The sequence below is a fragment of the Mustelus asterias genome, chromosome 10 (assembly GCF_964213995.1).
Source record: "Mustelus asterias chromosome 10, sMusAst1.hap1.1, whole genome shotgun sequence".
NCBI lineage: Eukaryota > Metazoa > Chordata > Chondrichthyes > Carcharhiniformes > Triakidae > Mustelus > Mustelus asterias.
In genome coordinates this window covers 39,392,730-39,407,516 of record NC_135810.1, presented here as the reverse complement: position 1 = coordinate 39,407,516, position 14,787 = coordinate 39,392,730, and the positions used below count along the sequence as shown (strand labels likewise).

The 14,787-nt window shown below is 42.6% G+C and overlaps 1 protein-coding gene across 2 annotated transcripts in view; it reads left to right on the top strand.

The window, feature by feature from the left end:
- myo16 (myosin XVI) overlaps positions 1-14,787 on the top strand; it is a 427,463-nt gene that overhangs the window by 200,098 nt on the left and 212,578 nt on the right. For both annotated transcript variants that reach the window (XM_078221662.1, XM_078221663.1), the window contains exon 11: positions 4,710-4,815. In XM_078221662.1, coding sequence (XP_078077788.1) covers positions 4,710-4,815 — 106 coding nt within the window. The remainder of the gene's footprint in view (positions 1-4,709; positions 4,816-14,787) is intronic.

Below are 14,787 nucleotides of genomic sequence, written 5' to 3'. Positions count from 1 at the left end.
AGATAAATCTTTGAACAGTAAAGGAATTAAGGGTTATGGTGAGCGGGCGGGTAAGTGGAGCTGAGTCCACGAAAAGATCAGCCATGATCTTATTGAATGGCGGAGCAGGCTTGAGGGGCCAGATGGCCTACTCCTAGTTCTTATGTTCTTATGATGGTATTGGACAGGAACGTTCAAAAGGTGTTTGGGTGAGTCTGTTGGCAGGCAAAGGGACATCTAGTAAGTGGGAGGCTTTCAAAAGTGCATTAACCAGGGTTCAGGGTAAGCACATTCCATTTAGAGTGAAAGGCGAGGTTGGTAGAAGTAGGGAAACCTGGATGACTCGGCATATTGAGGCCCTAGTCGAGAAGAAGAAGGAGGCATATGACATGCATAGGTAGCTGGGATCAAGTGGATCCCTTGAAGAGTATAGAGGGTGTTGGGATAGAGTTAAGAGAGAAATCAGGAGGGCAAAAGGGGGACACGAGATTGTTTTGGCAGGTAAGGCAAAGGAGAATCCAAAGAGCTTCTACAATTACATAAAAGCCAAAAGAGTAACAAGGGAGAAAGTAGGGCCTCTTAAGGATCAACAAGGTCATCAATGTGTAGATCTACAAGAGATGGGTGAGATCCTAAATGAGTATTTCTCATCAGTATTTACTGTTGAGAAAGGCATGAATGTTAGGGAACTTGGGGAAATAAATAGTGATGTCTTGAGGAGTGTACATATTATAGAGAAGGAAATGCTGGAAATCTTAAAGCACATCAAGATAGGTAAATCCCTGGGACCTGATGAAGTGTATTCCAGGACGTTGTGGGAGGCTAGGGAAGAAATTGCAGGTCCCCTAGCAGAAATGTTTGAATCATCGGCAGCCACAGGTGAGGTGCCTGAAGATTGGAGGGTGGCAAATGTTGTACCTTTGTATGGCTGCAGGGAAAAGCCTGGGAACTACACCCGAACGTCTGTAGAAGGTATTCAGAGAGACAGGATCTACAGGCATTTAGAAAGGCAAGGACTGATTAGGAACAGTCAGCATGGCTTTGTGAGTGAAAATCATGTCTCACGAACTTGATTGAGTATTTTGAAAGGGTAACCAAGAAGGTAGATGAGGGCAATGCAGTCAATGTTGTCTACATAGGCTTTAGCAAGGTCTTTGACAAGGTACTGCATGGTAGGTTGTTGCATAAGGTTAAATCTCATGGGATCCAGGGTGAGGTAGACAATTGGATACAAAATTGGCTTGATGACAGAAGAAGGGTAGTTATAGAGGGTTGATTTTCAAACTGGAGGCCTGTGACCAGCAGTGTGTCTCAGGGATCGATGCTGAGTCTACTGTTATTTGTCATTTATATTAATGATTTGGATGAGAATTTAGGAGGCATGGTTAGTAAGTTTGCAGATGACACCAAGATTGGTGGCATAGTGGATAGTGAAGAAGGTTATCTAGGATTGCAACAAGATCTTGATCAATTGGGCAAGTGGGCCAATGAATGGCAGATGGAGTTTAATTTAGATAAATGCAAGGTGATGCATTTTGGTAAATCGAACGAGGGCAGGATTTACTCAGTTAATGGTAAGGCGTTGGGGAGAGTTATAGAACAAAGAGATCTAGGGGTACAAGTTCATAACTCCTTGAAAGTGGAGTCACGGGTGGACAGCGTAATGAAGAAGGCATTTGGCATCCTTGGTTTCATTGGTAAGAACATTGAATATAGGAGTTGGGATGTCTTGTTGAAGTTGTACCAGACATTGGTAAGGCCACACTTGGAATACTGTGTACAGTTCTGGTCACCCTATTATAGAAAGGATATTATTAAACTAGAAAGTGCGCAGGAAAGATTTACTAGGATGCCACTGGGGCTTGTGGTTTGAGTTATAAGGAGAGATTGGATAGACTGGAACTTTTTTCCCTGGAGCATAGGAGGCTTAAGTGTGATCTTATAGAGGGGCATAGATCAGGTAGATAGTCAACATTTTTCCCGAAGGTAAGGGAGTCTAAAACTAGAGGGCATAGGTTTAAGGTGAGAACAGAGAGACATAAAAGGGTCCAGAGGGGCAATTCTTTCACACATAGGATGGTGTGTACCTGGAATGAACTGCCGGAGGCAGTAGAAGCAGTACAATTTTGTCTTTTAAAAAGCATCTAGACATTTACATGGGTAAGATGGGAATCGAGGTATATGGGCCAAATGTGGGCAATTGGTTCTAGCTTCATGGTAAAAACTGGGTGGCATGAACAAGTTGGGCCAAAGGGCCTATTTCCATTTGGTAAATCTCTATGATTCTAAGGGAAATTGTAAGCTTAGTCAAAAGGAAAAAGGAAACAGACGATAGATCTGGGCATCTAAAAACTGACAAAGCCCTTGAGGAGTAGTGAATGTCGGATGCAACTTAAATGTGGAATTAGGAGGGCTAAAGGGGACCAGGAAATGTTTTTCGCAAACAGGATCAAGGAGAATCCCAAGGCTTTTATGGATATATTAGGAGCAAGAGGGTAGCAAGCGAAGGAGTAGGCCCATTCAAGGACAATGGAGGGAAGTTATGTGTGGGGCTACAGGAAGTGGGTGAGATCCTTAATGAATACTTTATATCAGTATTCATCAAGGAGAAGGATATGATGGATGTTGAGGTCAAGGATAGATGTGTGAATGCTCGAGAGAATGTCAATATATCGAAGGAGGAAGTGTTGGGTATCCTAACTTGCATTAAAGTAGACAAGTCCCTGGGACTGGATGGGATCTATCCCACGATATTGCGGGAGGCAAGGGGAAAAATAGCTGGGACCTTAAAAGATATCTTCACATCCTCTTTGACCACAGGTGAGGTTCCAGAGGACTAGAGAATAGCCAATGTTGTTCCCTTGTTTAAGAAAGGAAGCAGGGATAATCCAGGAAATTATAGGCCCGTGAGCCTGACATCAGTGGTGGGGAAGCTTTTGGAGAAGATAGTGAGGGACAGGATATATGTATATTTGGAAGAAAATGAACCAGTTAGTGACAGGCAGCATGGTTTTGTACGGGGAAGTTCATGTCTTGAGTGTTTTGAGGAGGCGACAAAGATAATTGATGAAGGAATGTAGTTTATATGGACTTTAGTAAGACATTTGACAAGGTCTCATATGGCAAACTGGTACAAAAATTAAAATCACATGGGATTCGGGGTGGGTTGGCGAGATGGATACAAAACTGGCTTGGTCATAGAATAGAGAGTAGCGGTGGAAGGGTGTTTTTCAGAATGGAGATCTGTAGCTAGTGGTGTTCCGCAGGGATCAGTGCTGGGATGTCAGTTGTTTGCAGTATATATAAATGATCTGGAGGAAAATGTGGGTGGTCTGATTAGTAAGTTTCGGATGACACAAAGATTGGTGGATTTGCTGATAGTGCTGGGGATTGTCAGAGGTTACAAGAGGATATAGATGGATTGGAGATTTGGGCACAGAAATGGCAGATGGAGTTTAATTCGGACAAATGCAAGGTGATGTATTTTAGAGAGCCAAATTTAGGTGTGAATTATACTGTAAATGGCAAAACTCTTTGGAACATTAACATACAGAAGGATCTGGGCATGCAGTTCCCAAAAAGTGGCAACAAATTTGACCAAGGTGATTAAGAAAGCATATGGCATGCTTGCCTTTATCAGCCGGGGAATTGAGTACAAGAGTTGGCAAATCATGTTGCAGCTATATAAAACCTTGGTTAGGTCAAATTTGGGGTATTCCGTGCAATTCTAGTCACCACACTACCAGAAAGATGTGGAAGTTTGGAGAGTGCAAAGAAGGTTCACCAGGATGTTGCCTGATCTGATGATGAGGAGAGGTTGAATAAACTAGGATTGTTTTCACTGGAAAGACAGAGGCTGAGGGGAAACCTGATTGAGGCCTTCAATGAGAGGGTGGATAGTCAGACTTTTTCCCAGGATAGAAGTGTCAATTACAAGGTGAGAGGGTAAAGTTTAAGGAAGATGTGCTGGAGAAGTTTTTCATGCAGAGAGTGGTGGGTGCCAGAGGAGGTGGTGGAAGCAGGCACATTAGCAACATTTACAAGGCATCTGGATGGGTACATGAATAGGGCAGGAATAGAGGGATACGGACCGAGCAAGGGCAGAAGGTTTTTTCTTCATTTAGTTAGGGCATCATGATTGGCACAGGCTTGGAGGCTGAAGGGCCTGTTCCTGTGCTGTATTTTTCTTTGTTCTCTTTGTTCAAAGTCTGTTAATCTAAATTAAAGCTTCAGAAAAAGTTACTGGAGTCATCCCACCTGCACTAAATTCCTTAGTACCTGCTCCTCTTTACTCATAGTCCTCTCCATCCCCATTTTATGCTCCCCAGTTAACAAGAGTTAAGAGCCTTTTGGCGATGAGGAGAAATACAATAAGGAAGCAATTACTTTTGCTGAACCATCAATACTTGCCTTCAAAGGTTTTCATTAATGTTGCTGTTTTGGAATTGTGTTTTAAAATGTGTGAAGCCGAGCAGTGAAATGCAAGTTTTGATCCATGTATTTTGAACCAGTTTACATTAATGTGGTCGGGATTCTGAAGGAGACATCTGTGTCACTGAAGGAATTAAACTCCAAGGTGCAATCATGACTTACTGAACATGGAACTAAATTGTATCATTTGTATTAAGCTTTGTTTCATTGGAAGCTGATGCTCTGTTCAATCTGTTCCCTTTCCTGTGGAGCATTTGATGAGCTATTAAGAAGGATTAGGCTCTTATTGTCTTTTGCAGTGGCGAAACTGGATCAGGGAAGACAGAGGCCTCTAAACACATTGTAAAACACCTGGCATGCAGAGCTGTGACCACTGAGAGCATGCTTGAAGCAAAGATTAACCACGTAAGTAGCAAAGAATAATCAGTCACATGGCAAAAATTGCTCTTGAAATCTATTGCAATAATCGGGTTAAGTTAATGGTATTGCGCTGCTTACAACTTAATAAAACTAAAGTCAAAATATCCAGACTTCCCAATTGTTCTGAAATTGTGAGTTCTGTCCCCAGCACCATGCATCACTTGATAGGACTCCTAGATTCAACAATACATTGTGGAGTTCACTTTGCAAACTTTTGTAGTGCTCTTGATACCCAGCCTTTGAGTAACCTGAATAAAGTTCATTTTGTAAATTACTCCCCACAAGCAACTTATTGTTGTCAAGTGCTGCACAGGAGGCGACTGTGTTCATCCGCTTTTAACCTTCTACTTCTCTGCCCTGAATACTAGAGGGACAGAACTGAAAAGTAGGGAAGTTATACTAAGTCTGTATTGAACCTTGTTTAGACCATATTTAGAATACTGTGCGCAGTTCTGGTCATCATATTATAAAAAGGATAAAGAGGCACTGCAGAGGGTGCAGGGAAAACTTGCAAGGATGATGCCTTGATAGATCTGTAACGGCATGGGACGGTGAGCCAGGGTGATAGGGTCCAAGCTGATTTTGTGGAACTTGCTTCTTCCAGGCCCCACAACAAAAAAACATAAACTTACTTTTAGATCTCTTTAGATGGTCCACCCACTTATACTAGTTGAGGGAGCATAGTCCACCCTTCATTCAGACCACTTCAAAAATGCTAGTCATGATCAAATGGGGAAGATGGCATTGTGGTTGTGTCATTGGACTGGTAATCCAAAGACATGAGGTAATTCTCCTGGCATACGGGTTCAAATCCCACCACTGCTGATGAAATTTAAATTCAATTAGTAATTCTCGAATTGAAAATTAGTCTCAATAATGGTGATCTGAAACTCTCATTGATGATAAGTGAAAACCTAACTAATTCACTGATGTCCTTTAGGAAAGGAAATCTGCCACCCTTACCGAGTATGTGACTCCAGACCCAAATCAATGTGATTGACACTTCACAGCCCTCTGAAATGGCTGAGGACAGTTAGGGATGGGCAACAAATGCTGGTCATGCAGGTGACACCACATCCCATGAAAGAATAAAAATATAAAGATCCTGAAAGAATAAAAGCAAAAGGGTATTATGATGGCTTATCAAGACGTTGCGTTTGGAGATTCCTCCAAGAAGTCTCCATTAATTCTCTTCAATACCGTCCTTCACCATTGATCTAATTTGCAGCAACATGCTATGGACACATGCTCCTGCAGTGCTGCTGAGCATCATACCCACTGTGCCCACCTGAGGCCAGACTGCATGCCTGGTTGGCATCTCTCACTCACCTTGTCATATAGGAGAAGATCATTGAAGTGCTTGCAGTACTCAATTCTCTTATGTTAGCCAGGGGAGCTGATCACCTCCATTATCTTCATCCAAGCTGTCTTGGTGCTATTGGGAGATAGCTTGGGCCCTTGAGGGAAAAGTATGCCTTTGTGGACACCCACCTCTGTCAGGAGGAACTGGAGGTCAAGTTCATTGAATCTCAATGTTGCTGCCTCCTGGCTCCCAGCTGGGTCAGCCATCCTGAGGTAAGGGTAGAGGAGGTACATGTGTCAGGATGTGTGACTCTCATGGCTGACCTTGTCATTAACTTCATGCGATGTGAATTTATGTGTGCCAGATGAGGAAGAATCCAAAGAGCTTCTACAAATACATAAAGGGCAAAAGAGTAACAAGGGAGAGAGTAGGGCCTCTTAAGGATCAACAAGGCCATCTATGTGTGGATCCACAAGAGATGGGTGAGATCCTAAATGAATATTTCTCATCAGTGTTTACTGTTGAGAAAAGCATGAATGTTAGGGAACTTGGGGAAATAAATAGTGATGTCTTGAGGAGTGTACATATTACAGAGAAGGAGGTGCTGGAAGCCTTAAAGCGCATCAAGATAGATAAATCCCCGGGACTTGATGAAATATATCCCAGGATGTTGTGGGAGGCTAGGAAGGAAATTGCGGGTCCCCTAGCCGTGATATTTGAATCATCGATAGTCACGGGTGAGGTGCCTGAAGATTGGAGAGTGGCAAATGTTGTGCCTTTGTTTAAAAAGGGCTGCAGGGAAAAGCCTGGGAACTACAGGCCAGTGAGCCTCACATATGTGGTGGGTAAATTGTTGGAAGGTATTTTGAGAGACAGAATCTACAGGCATTTAGAGATGCAAGTACTGATTAGGGACAGTCAGCATGTCTTTGTGAGTGGAAAATCATGTCTCACAAATGTGATTGAGTTTTTTGAAGGGTTAACCAAGAAGGTAGATGAGGGCAGTGCAGTTGATGTTGTCTACATGGACTTTAGCAAGGCCTTTGACAAGGTACCGCATGGTAGGTTGTTGCATAAAGTTAAATCTCATGGGATCCAGGGTGAGGTATCTAAATGGATACAAAATTGGCTTCTTGACAGAAACCAGAGGTTGGTTGTAGAGAGTTGTTTTTCAAACTGGAGGCCTGTGATCAGCGGTGTGCCTCAGGGATCAGTGCTGGGCCCACTGTTATTTGTCATGTATATTAATGATTTGGATGAGAATATAGGGGGCATGGTTAGTAAGTTTGCAGATGACACCAAGATTGGTGGCATAGTGGACAGTAAAGAAAGTTATCTCCAATTGCAACGGGATCTTGATCAATTGGGCCAGTGGGCTGCCGAATGGCAGATGGAGTTTAATTTAGACAAATGCGAGGTGATGCATTTTGGTAGATTGAACCAGGGCAGGACTTACTCAGTTAATGGTAGGGCATTGGGGAGAGTTACAGAACAAAGAGATCTCGGGGTACATGTACATAGCTCCTTGAAAGTGGAGTCACAGGTGGACAGAGTAGTGAAGAAGGCATTCGGCATGCTTCGTTTCATCAGTCAGAACATTGAATACAGGAATTGGGACGTCTTGTTGAAGCTGTACAAGACATTGGTAAGGCCACACTTGGAATACTGTGTGCAATTCTGATCACCCTATTATAGAAAGGATATTATTAAACTAGAAAGAGTGCAGAAAAGATTTACTAGGATGCTACCGGGATCAGTAGCATCGGGATCCTGGATTTGATGGATTGAGTTATAAGGAGAGGCTGAATAGACAGGGACTTTTTTTCTCTGGAGCGTAGGAGGCTGAGGGGTGACCTTATAGAGGTCTATAAAATAATGAGGGGCATAGACAAGGTAGATAGTCAATATCTTTTCCCAAAGGTAGGGGAGTCTAAAACTAGAGGGCATACGTTTAAGGTGAGAGGGGAGAGATACAAAAGTGCCCAGAGGGGCAATTTTTTCACACAGAGGGTGGTGAGTGTCTGGAACAAGCTGCCAGAGGTAGTAGTAGAGGCGGGTACAATTTTGTCTTTTAAAAAGCATTTAGATAGTTACATGGGTACGATGGGTATAGAGGGATATGGGCCAAATGCGGGCAATTGGGATTAGCTTAGGGGTTTTAAAAAAAAGGGCTGCTTGGACAAGTTGGGCCGAAGAGCCTGTTTCCATGCTGTAAACCTCTGACTCTATGACTCTAAGGGATTTGTCTAGTACAGGCTTGGTGACTTGAGTATTACGTGACAAGTGACAGGTGCCAATCCCTGCCCCATGTCACCAGTACAACTAGAGCCCAAAATCTTTGAGGAGCATTTGTTGCTTGTTTTATGGTGCTTTGGGGAGTAAGCATAGGAATGCTGTCTGCTGTCTTGTCTGAAGGGGAATACATTACAACGGGCTGTTGTGGGTGTGAGAGGATCTGAGTTGCGAGTGAGGGCTGCAGCTGCTGTGGTAATTTGCAAAGATATCGTGCATAATTTTTCTAAAAAGTCAGTGATTTTTAGGGGTGAGCAGCAAAAGACTGATACAGCATGATGCTCAGAGGTAAGGCAACATTGGTGTAGAACAGTGGACACAGCACTGGTTCTTGTTTACACAAAGAGAATGCAGTTTATGGACCAGCTCTCTCAGAGCAATTATGTTTCAGCCATCATTTAGATAGCATTAAGGTGTTTAGGGCTGAAAGAGTTAATGTGAGACTGGAGACACAGTATCCCTCACAGGATGATGCAGGAGACAATCACGTGACTGTCCTGTCAGGTCCTCACAGGACCTGTAGTCCTGTATATCTGGAAATAGTTATGTTCATACAGTAAACAGTTATCGTTCAGATATCTATGTCCCTGCAACTGTTCCTTAGCCAGTCACAATCAACATACAACAACTTACATCAACAGTATTTACAGTGCAACAGTAGAGTTCTTCTTCAGGTTCTCCCAGGGTTGTGTCCAGGGATACCATTCTGAAAGATGCCATTAACTTCTCTTTAAGTGGGCCCAGCATCGGAAGCACCTGCTTCTGCACCCTACCCTACCCTCCAGACCTAACACAGGCCCAATCAGAAATCACAGACTGCAGAATAATCCCACCGACACCTCTTCCAGACTGAAAATTCAGCGACAAATGGGTTCAGAGACAAGATCATGTCTTGGATGTCAGGAAAAGACCCAACTGAGCAGTATGGTGGCATAGTGGTTTGCACTGCTGCCTCTCAGCGCCAGGGACCCAGGTTCTTTTCCCAGCTTGGGCCACTGTCTGTGTGGAGTTTGCACATTCTCCCCGTGTCTGCGTGGGTTTCCTCTGGGTGTTCCAGTTTCCTTCCACAGTCCAAAGATGTCCGGGTTAGGTTGATTGACCATGCTAAATTGCCAGTTAATGTCAGGGGGCCTAGCAGGGTAAATATGTGGGGCTACGGGGAAAGGGGCTGGGAGGAATTCTGGTCGGTGCAGACTCGATGGGTCGAATGGCCTCTTTCTGCACGAGAGGGATTCTATGAACTCAATTCCTGAGGTGGAGACAAAAATCAGGCTACTGCTATCAATTTTGGATGAGCACATAGGTCTCCAAAATGTTAGTGCATAAAACAGGTCTGTTAGGGTGATTGGAAAGATCAAAGAAGGAAGGAAGCAGCATTTCAAATCAAAACATCAACTTGAATTATTTATCCAATATAACAAAAATTATTTGCTGTGATGTTAGTCCTGTGGTTATCACAAGTTGGGGCCCAAAATAGTTTCCATTCCAGCAAACCCACTGGGTGTTTTACAAATAAATTTATGCTTTAAACCAATAGATATAAAAATATATGTGTTGTTTAGATTTTAAATACAAATTGAAACCAGGCTACAAAATCCGACTACAAGGGGAAGAATTGTTTAAAATCTGAAAAAAAGTAAATCTTATATTTTGCCACTGATATTTCAGCTATAACTTCTCACCAGAAAGGGGAAACTTTTAACAAGGGTGATACTGCTGTGCTAATAATAGGATATGAAAAAAACCAGGCTATTCTCTGTGTTTCTGGTGATTTTATTATTTATTCATTCACAAGTTGTGGGCAGCACTGGCAATGCCAGTTTTTATTGCCTATCCCTATTTTCCTTCAGATGGTGGTGGTGGGATGTCTTCTGGAATCGTTATAGCCCATCTAGTATTCTTTGTAGTAATGCAACTGTATGGCTTGCTAAGCTACACCAAAGGGGAGTTAAGGCAGTGGGACTGGAATCACATGTAGATCAGACCAGGTAAGGAGGTCAGTTTTCTTTTCCTCTGAAGGTCATTCACAAACCAGTTGAGTTCTTACAACAAACTAACAGCTTCCTGGGCATTCTTATTGACACAATCTTTCTTTATTTCCAGGTTCTCATTTTAATTAAATTCAAATTTTCAAACTGTAATTGCTGGATTTAAACTCATTTTATCTGAATTTATTAGTCCAAGCCCCAGCGGTGCCTCACCAGTTACCTCTCCAATGGACACCACAGTTGCTCCTCCTCTAAGACATACTGCAGTCCCAGCAGTGGCCATCATTCCCGGTGGTGCTGCTGGGTCTAAAATGTTGCCAGCCTTTAGATTAACCTGCAGATCCTGGGGACGGGATTCTCATCCTGAAGGCACTGGAAACTGAAACAATAGACAGTTAACTGACTGATTGAGATTTAACTGCATTGGGGCTCCCAGATAGGGCAACAACAAGGTAACCACTTGCTTTCGGCTAGTGGACACAGCCATCACGCAAACATTAAATTCCGCCCTTTAAGCCAGGGTGGCACAGTGGTTAGCACTGCTGCCTTACAGCGCCGGGGACCTGGATTCGATTCCCGGCCTGGGTCACTGTCCGTGTGGAGTTTGCAAGTTCTCCCCGTGTCTGCGTGGGTTTCCTCCGGGTGCTCCGGTTTCCTCCCACAGTCTGAAAGATGTGCTGGTTAGATGCATTGACCCGAACAGGTGCCGGAGTGTGGCGACCTGAGGAATTTCACAGTAACTTCATTGCAGCGTTAATGTAAGCCTTACTTGTGACTAATAAATAAACTTTATAAACTTCTGTACTGTAGGGATTCTATGAAGTGGGATGCACACAGCAAAAATCAAAGATCAATCAATCCCCTATTTTAATAACCCTTTCCCAGAACCTGGAGTTTCCATTTGTGTCTGTCTCTGGTTGAAATGTAATATCACTCCAGTTTTTATCTGTGTCAGTACAAACCCATTCGCATTGGATACTGTTATATTTCTGCGTGTGCGTCTCTCTTTCACTTAGTGCCATCTCCTGGAACACAAGCTGCATTACACTGTAGTTTGATTATAATGGGTAAAGAAACAGCTTGGATTTAAGTAGCATCTTTTCTTATGTGTCAGAAATATTCCAAGCCATTTTACACACGGATAATTGTTTTGAAATGAAGTTCACCCTTGTTGCTTTCTCCTCCTCGGCTATCTTCCCCGTTGTAACCTAATTCACAATGTGAACAGAAAACACTGAGCTGTACATTTCCGCTTTGTTTCATGGCGCATGCAGCAGCTTTTCCAACATACACACTTGGACTGTTAGGAAGACTGAAGATATTGGGAGGGATTCGCTGGCTGTTCCCACCAATGTGATCACCTGATCCCGCCGAAGGTGACCATCCACGGCGTGTTCCGAGCGAACAATACAAATTACCGTCGACTTTGGCAGGACCAGAAAACATGCTGTCGGGAGGTTGGAAAATCCTGGCCATTGTCTTGACCCCAACAATTAACTCCCACACCACAGATTTTATTTTTTTCTATGACTACTATTTCTGCCTTGGCACCCTGTTCACTGCTGAGCTCAGTCTCGCCTATCATCCAGTTTGATTGATTACTGGGTAGAAGTGGAGATTGCACATTTGCCATGGCTAATCCATTTAACCTACACTTGGGAAGAAACTGGAGCATCCAGAGGAAACCCACACAGACAGACACTCAAGGCCAGAATTGAACCCACTCCCTGGCACTGTGAGGCAGTAGCGCTAACCACTGTACTGTAGGGATTCTATGAAGTGGGATGCACCCAGCAGAAATCAAAAACCAATCAATCCCCTATTTTAATAACCCTTTCCCAGAACCTGGAGTTTCCATTTGTGTCTGTCTCTGGTTGAAATGTAATATCACTCCAGTTTTTATCTGTGTCAGTACAAACCCATTCGCATTGGATACTGTTATATTTCTGCGTGTGCGTCTGCCACGGTGCTGCCCCATCATGTTTAAAATGTCAAAGCTGTTAAAGATATTCAACATACAACATCACACTGGGTTATCTGTTAGCCTTTTCATTCACTATCTTGGACCACATTTCTCCTCTGTCATCCTTGCTTCTAGGTCTGTTAGTGTATGGATGTTCTTAATTGTAAATGTATAACATATTGTGCAAGACAATAGGGTTTAAAGGCACTTAGTGGATAGAATAAGAATTAAAAATATAGTAATCACTATTATAATTATCAATTACATGTGCACAAGGATAACTGTAATTGATACTAATCACACAAACACACTGAGCATTTACAATACGAAGTGCTGGAGATTTCACTACATCACAAGTTTTGAACCTAAGGATATTTGCTGGTTTAGCATTTATGTACCTGTTCTCATATTTGTTGTATGTTATTGTGGTTGTCTGAGAAGGAGGTTCAAAACATAGAGTCTGAAAAGTAGTTATTTACTGTCGAACAGAACTATGTGCAGAAATACAAGACAATAGGATTCTTCAGTCCCAGCCATGAACTTTCTCCATTCAGACTACTGTCACACTACTACTAGCCATGTAACTCCCTGTCTCCCTTTACATTAATGTGGGCTGTTTCCCTAATCTCATATTAATCCTTCCAATCCTGAACACCCTGAAAATAAGGAGTTGCTCTTTTAAGGCAGAGATGAGAAATATTTTCTCTCATAGGGCCGTGAGTCTCTGGAACTCTCTTCCTAAAATGGCAGTGGGAGCAGATTCTTTGAATATTTTTAGGGGGGGGCGCGGTGAGAGTGAAAGGTTATTGTAGATGGGCAGGAATATGGAGTTAAAGTTTCAATCAGATCATCTTGTTGAATGGCAGAGCAGGCTCGAGGGGCCAAATTACCCACTCCTGGTCTGTATTTATATGTTTGCATGTACCCAAATATTACACCTCCCTCCAAGTCTTTAACCAAATATAAATGTTACTTTACATGTTACCCCTTTTTCTCACAAGTCTCTGACTTCACAGGTTTAAATGGTCTGAAGGTTTCATGACCCTCACTGATCGTGTTCTGTTGAGGTTTGGAGGATTGATAGTCTGAACTTAAATTTCTTAATCCTGACTTGGCTGTTTTTCAATAGAAGCTGCAGTATTTGGTATTTTGTTTGTTGGAAGTTCAACACTTGTTCCTTTTCTTCCTCTCCTTACTGTTGTACTGTTCCCAATTAATTGATTATCTTTCATGGTTGAAAGCCATGGGTTTATCCCTTTCTTTACATTAACTACGTTCTCTATTCTTGTTCATTGAATTGATGTTGGTTCTTTTTAACAACTTGGTCTGTCATGTTTTGTGTTTAACATGATGGCTCTGTGTAGCCTCCTGTGGTGAGGAAGGCATTTGACTAACGTCTTGCGATCGCCCCAATTGCAATAACCCCTCTAACATAGAAGAGGTAGACCTCATCTGATTCAGTTTTGTTTTTAGCGCTGAAACATTTGCTTGTTTGCACCCTGGGCCACTAGTTCTGGCAAATGGATAGGTATGAATGCACTTACTAAGAGGTCAATATTGACAAATGAATGTGATATTGTATCAGCAAGTCCTACCACCTAGTTTTCAACTTTGATCTTCTCTGACGATTTGCAATGTGATGAAGAATCATCACACTCAGTTACTTGTTGATCCTGCTGATTCATTTCCGCTTCATGCTGATGAAAGTTTTCTTCATCTGTTTGGAAAGGAGTTGGATTATCTGCCTTAGAAAAGAGTGTCAAAATTCTGCAGTGAAGGCCCAGTTGAGATCATTGGTGTTGTTGGATGGTTTGTGGGTCTCCAACTTGTTGTAAGTGCAACACAGTCTCAGAAGAGAAAATTACAGATTGTGAGTCACACATTTGTGTCTCCAGTACCTGCTTGTTCCTGTATTGGAGCAGTTCTAGATGCATGCCTTTAACTGGTAGTCTGATCTCTCGTGGGCCATTTAAAAGTGTGCCTGTTCCACAGCCAGAGGTTGTCTAGCCATGATTCTCAATTGGACAGGACTGTCACACTTGCTCCTGTATCTAGTTTAAAATTAGTAATGTACCCACAACACATATGACAGCATTTCAGAAGATATATCTGGGATCATTAATCTTGCCTCGGGAGCATTGTTGTTCTTCGTCATGGTGTGATTCTTTTATTTCATTGCTGGCTTTTGTGAGACGATTCGCTGATGATCCTCTGTATGTTTATAGGATTTTGATCTGCTCATTTTCCCAGTGTCCCAGTCTTTCACAATGGAAGCATTCTGCCATGCTTACAGGACATTGTTGGCACCTGTGAGACTTTTTCGTGCAACAAGCACTAGCATTGATAACCGCCCAATGAGTTTTAATTTCATATGGTCTTTACCCTGGATTGTCTTTTGCACTTTATTATTT